Source organism: Lampetra fluviatilis, chromosome 20 (assembly GCF_964198595.1).
Source record: "Lampetra fluviatilis chromosome 20, kcLamFluv1.1, whole genome shotgun sequence".
Classification (NCBI taxonomy): domain Eukaryota; kingdom Metazoa; phylum Chordata; class Hyperoartia; order Petromyzontiformes; family Petromyzontidae; genus Lampetra; species Lampetra fluviatilis.
Window position 1 is genome coordinate 13,708,079 of NC_136294.1, and position 6,000 is coordinate 13,714,078.

A 6,000-nucleotide genomic window follows, 5' to 3' on the forward strand; every position below is an offset into this window, starting at 1 on the left:
CTTTTCATACAATAGAGCAACTTGTATTGAATGGGTGATGTTTTCTGCCGTGCTCCAGGAGGTGTCGAACTTCATGAATGGGATCGAAAGTCACTTCTACAACCACTTCCACATTATCTTGTCTGCCATGTCACTGGCTTACATCGGCACCTCTGCAGCCTGTGCTGCTCGAAAGGGGAAAATCAAGGTAAAGCGATCATTACTCATTGCCAACTGTTTGCCTTTAATTATAGTTTATTTGCCAGTAAAATAAACACAAAAGATCTACACCAGTTATTCAGCTTGTATAAACATTGTTTTTAGTTTAGACATTTTAAATGATATTACGTAAAAACCTGAATGATGCCTGTGTGAGATAAATATTTATTTTTCGTAGTTTTCATTTCTCTAAGGTTTCTTGAATGTCGCGTGTAATCAACATATTTCTTGAGTTGGCTTATAGATGTGAGCCTTCAAATGTAAATGTATACAGGAGACCCTTTAAAACCATGGGGGTCACATTCTTGGAAAGTGCCGTGGAAACCAAAACCGCGATGTTCAATACTTAAGCCTTACCCAAATAATGGCGTCAGGTACACGGCAACCAGCAATAGACACGTCACAATTGAAATAAGTACTGTACTGTATGCCAAATAAAGTAAAAACTAAATAATTGAAGTAAACATGTGAAAAACCCATACAAAAACTTTCCTAGACAATATAAATATTGTACTTACGGGTCGCCGAGTTCGGTGAGTGGGGAGCAGTGACGCAGCGGTTAGTGCGCTGCGCTACGAACTCGGCGACCCGAATCCGATTCCCGCCCGCACCCAACACCAGTGACGATTATCTGAACTGGTCCTGGGCCTCCCCTAGGTCGACTCAGTCTTAAACGAGTACCTGGTGTGATGTGTAAATGTCGCCACTCGGGAGACGAAGGCGGCCGGGTGTGGTAACCGGCACAACACACGTGTGGGTAATGGCCTTCATAGGTCTTTGCTTTCGGGGGGGGGTCTTTGCTTGCATGGCAAATGTTGAGGTGCCACCGACTCCCTAGCCAATGATACAGTATTTCTGTGTAAAGTATACCCGCGAAAGGCCAAAACGATTCCCCGCAATAGCTAAATTGGTATCCAGTGAGGTTGCCTGCAATAGGTTGAAACCACGAACAATAAACCCCCGATATTCAGGGGTCTCCAGTACATGTATCTGGTGAGTAGGGTGAAATAGATGAGAAAATATTTTCGATGACACTAAAGGTGACGCAACACGTGCTGTTCAATTACTGTATTGATGCCACCATTAGTTGCTCTCAGTATGCTGAACACGCGTAATGCAGGAGAGATGTGGCCCTCGATTCATCACGTAATTCAATTGTAATTTTGAGCTGCCGTGGTGTCATGGTTAGGTTGAAATCCAGAGGTAGCGGGTTTGATTCCATCTCTCGGTGTAGCAGCTGCAACAATGGGGGGACACATTTCTGAAATTCTCCCATTGCATCTGTCCACCCAGCTATGTAAATGTTTCTCCGAGTTGATTGGCAAGTTGTGTGCAGTGAGGTAAAGTATGGCTATGCATACATCTTCCAACGCGTCCGGTCAACGTGATACATCGAGGAGTTGGCTTGAATGGGAGTCCCTTCTGCCAGTCGAGGCATGGGCAATTTTAGGGCTGCACTTTTTTATCCTGTGCGATCAGTGTCACCTGTTTACATGTGGCTATGTCTCGTTGCATTGAACGTTTGGTATTGAGAACTGTTTTGCTGCGTCATGGTACGATTGGTTGCTGCTCGCAGATGCTGACGGTCGGGAGAATGCACGAGGTGCTGCGCTTCCTCACAGAACTTGCTGTGCCACACGGACAGTGACCTCTTCGTGGCCCTCTGCACGGAAACGATCGGGGGGGGGGAAAAATTCTATTCAACCACAGACATGTTGTTCTTTTTCTCACAAAGATTGTTATTTTTATTTAAAATTACAGAAAAGGTCAAGTATGAAGTTAGGTTTCTGTGCGTATATTACAGTGCTGAATATAAGTTTTATGGTATTGGGTTTTGACAGATACCAAGTACCTGAGTGTTTTGTCACCTGGAATTTTTTTTTCCTGCACACCAGTCGAAAATCATTTTATCGCTCATGCTGATTGCTGTTGGCAAAATAGCATGATATGTAAACCAAGAACAATACTCGAATGTAATTAGAATTGCATTATTGTAAGGTTTAACATTTTTGTGATTTTTTTTCATATATATACTAATTCACATAGCTTTAGTCAGGCGCAGTTTTTGTTTAGTGATTCATGGTTTAACACATTAATAAGTACCCTGACTTACCACCTCTACCAATTCCACCACAAGTGGCTTCTACCCATGGGAGTTTAATGACCGAGGCCACAAGGTCTAAAGGATGTGAGAGATTGGTGCACTTCACCCACAAACTTCCAAGTTAACTTGTTTCAGAAGTAAAACAGTTCAATCCCCACAATTCATTTTGTTGCCGATTAATGCCAACAAAACGGAGCCTTGGCATTCCTCTTTAGACAAAACCCTGACACACAGACACGTGTGTACACTTGCATTTGCAGATACGTTCTCATTTCTCAAAAAACATACTGGGGAAAAAAAAACTGGATATTTTTGTTGTATTTGGGTTCCAGATCAAAATTTTTTTTACAACTTACAAGAGTACAATATATACATTTGATGGTTAAATGTCTCGGTAGTCTTCACATTTCAAATATAAACATTGAAATATAAATTTGCCATATTTTTGACATGAATATGTTTTATTCTTTGGGTCTTTCGGTAAAGTTACGTAGATAGGTTTCTTTTTAACCTATCTACGTGACTTTACCGAAAGGCCCAAAGAATATGAATTCCTGCAGTCACGACAGCTTTAAGTCAAGATGAATATTTTTTTATTTGTGAAGGTTCTATGTTTTTACCCTTAATTTCGTATCATCTTGATTGTCTTCTTAATGGATGATTATTTTTAAACTTAGATAATAAAGTGATGTCTGTGTCAATTTGTTTAAGTCATTTTATATTACAACTAGCGGGAAGTACCTGGCCTTGCCTGAGGGGAAATATATTTCAAAACTGGTCTTAAAAACATAAAATATACATACACAAGTGGAGTGCAGTAGAACCACGTGAAGACGAATACTATAAGGGCTGTTGCCGTTTATTAAATAACTGTCACACTCGACATCCTACGCTCACACCAGTGTAGGTGCACTCTATCTCGGTCCTTTACCCCGGACACTGAATACTATTTGGGTCCTACCCTCGGCTACCCCTTGGGCTCTCTCGTCTGCCCGGAGCAGGGGTTCCGCCAACTACACGACGAGGAGGGAGAGACCCCCTGCAGCATATCCTTACCCTGGCTCCTTATGACGACCACGCCTTCGTCACGGGGTCCCCCTTAAGAACCGCTTGGGTGGCTCCTCCCCCCCAGCTCGGACCCACCTTTGTTTCCGAAGGTACCCCTTACATCACTCGTGATGTTACGTCATCCTTGACTGTCAACCCGCTCGCACCTCCTATTCGCCCCCTCATTGGTTACTCAAAATACTCCTACTTCCCTGCCCATAAAAAAACCCAGCCGTCCCGGGGTTGACGGCAAACAGCCAGAAAACCATCAACAACAACAATTGCAACAATAATATCACTGGAGGTGATGAGGCAGGGCCGTCTGCGGGGGAATAACAAGGGTGTTAAGGCAGAACGGCAAGTTGGACGGAAGGCCTTCATTCCTCAGTCCATGATGCCGACCACACCGCCGGTGACGACAGACGTCTGTCGATACGGGGCGAGGAGGAGGAGCTCAGCGGAACAGAGCGCCTCTGGACCATGTACGCGACGCCGGTCTGCTCCCACGAGCAGCATCCAGCTTGTGCGCGAGCGGTGCGTCCTCGGCCGTCGTTTCCCCTACGAGGATGCCACCGGCAGCTCCTCGGGAGCTAATCGGAGGCGTCCTGTGGGCGGAGAAACAGCTTTTTCTGCACCGTATCCCGGCCTGGGTGGCCAGGCTCGTCGGACACATCAAGCACTGGCCGCTCCTGAAGTGGGGATGATACATCGGGACAGGGCAATACATATCTCTTCAAGCTGGATGGGTGAACAATCCAGTGACGGCGACCGAATCGGATGCGCACACACTGCCCGGCGGACCTCCACGACCTCAATGGGACCCTGCCAAGGGCGATGTAGTTTAGAGGACGTCCCTATGGGTACTTGTGTGTAATGCAGCCATGCTTTATCCTCCTTCCTCCACGGAAGCCCGGATCCCTGGTGTTTCTACAACCGTTCATTAGCTGCTTGCTGATTGGCCGAATTGCCTACAGTGGCCTCCCGTGCTTCCCGCAACGCGTGACTCTCATCGAAGCTGGTACGGCGGATCCCTTTTTAGACGCGCCCATGCCCAGCTGTATATGCATCGGGCGTTCGGGATCCCTTCCGTACATTAAATTGAAGGGTGAAAATCCCATGGAGGCGTGAAGGGCCAACCTATACGCAGCGAAGATGTTCGGAATAAACAGATCCCAGTCCGACTGGGTCACGTTCACCTGGTGGCACAGCATGGACGTGAGGGTGCGATGTAAGCGCTCCACCAGTTTATCGGTTTGAGGGTGGTAGGGCAAGGTTCTAATTTTCTTAGTGCCCAGGAGTACACAGACCTCCTTGAGCAGTCGGGAAGAAAAATTTCGACCCTGGTCGGTTAGAAGCTGCTCCGGGGCTCCCTTGTCTAACACGTAGCCATGCAAAAAGGCATCAGTGATGGATGAGGCCGACTGATGATGTAAGGGCCATGCCATGGGTGGGCCAGCGTGTGAGGTACTCCACCCTGACCAAAAGATACTTGTGTCCCCGCTGAGAAGTTGGAAATGGGCCTAAAATGTCAAGGGCCACACAGCAGTACATAGCGACTTTGGTGGCACCTGCTTTCACTACAGCAGTGCATACTGACTGTGGCGGTTCCTGCTTTCACTACAGCAGTGCATACCGACTGGTGATACCCGGGATGACTACAGTGCATACTGACTGTTGTGGTACCTCCGCGTGCTCGCGCTTGCGGGGGATTTGGCTCTCGGACGGTGAGCTTAACGTAGAAAAAAATTTGACAGGCGGCACGCCCTAAGCCCCGCGGTGGGAATAGGCTATTCCGTTTTACCATCTGTAAACTTTAAAGTAGTTTAATTAACATTTTTGTGCCGTTTCTATTATTAATTATTTACTTATTCGTCGACCGTACCAAGTGATGACAATTGCATGGGGTGGGGCGGACCCTGCCAAGTCATGCGCGTTCGCTCCAGCTCACGGGGACATTTCATTTTACGCGTTTAACATGGAATAGATATACACATCACGCTGTCGATTTCTCTTCACAGTGTCATGTCCTCTTTTCCCCCCACCCCAATGCGTGCAGTTACTGATATAAAGTCCTTAGATATTAATGTAATATTATTAAAGCGGTTACATAGTTATATTCTGGCGAGGGCGGGAGGATGGTGGGGTAGGTAGCGGCCCAGCTCGCAGCCTGGCAACGTCTCACCTCCTCCAGCTTGCCAATCTAGGCGAGGCCGCGGGCTCTGCACGGGACGAGGCGTCACCACGCCAATGTAAAGTACAATTTTACTGAATCTTTCGCTAACAACTCAGGTTTTCTTGTTTACTATTATTAAACAAATATGTTTACAAATATTACAATGATAATGTTTGTGTGCACATAACAACTCTGCTTCATTCTTTACTATTATGAAACTAATAAGTTGCCTAATACTCTATTACTATTATAATGTTCGTGTGCAGAAACTACGTGCGTGTGCCTAAAGTCGATGTCTGTGTGTATGAGTCCATATGTATTTGTGTGCGTGGTAAGTCGATGGGTTTCTATGTGTGTGGGTCCATGTCTGTGTGTAAGACCATTTGTGTGTCTGTCTTTTTAAAACGGACAACGCCGCGTGTGTGTGTACGTACAAGTGTTTGTGTGTGTGTGTCAGTCCATTTGGTAATAGCTGCTC

The 6,000-nt window shown here is 46.2% G+C and overlaps 1 protein-coding gene across 1 annotated transcript in view; it reads left to right on the forward strand.

Moving 5' to 3' along the window:
- Positions 1-2,791, forward strand: part of CENPL (centromere protein L) — a 37,121-nt gene extending 34,330 nt beyond the window's left edge. Inside the window, exons 6-7 of the mRNA XM_078865213.1 lie at positions 59-187; positions 1,775-2,791. Of these exons, the coding sequence (XP_078721339.1) occupies positions 59-187; positions 1,775-1,846 (201 nt within the window). The 3' untranslated portion in view covers positions 1,847-2,791. The remainder of the gene's footprint in view (positions 1-58; positions 188-1,774) is intronic.
- Positions 2,792-6,000: the final 3,209 nt, after the last annotated feature.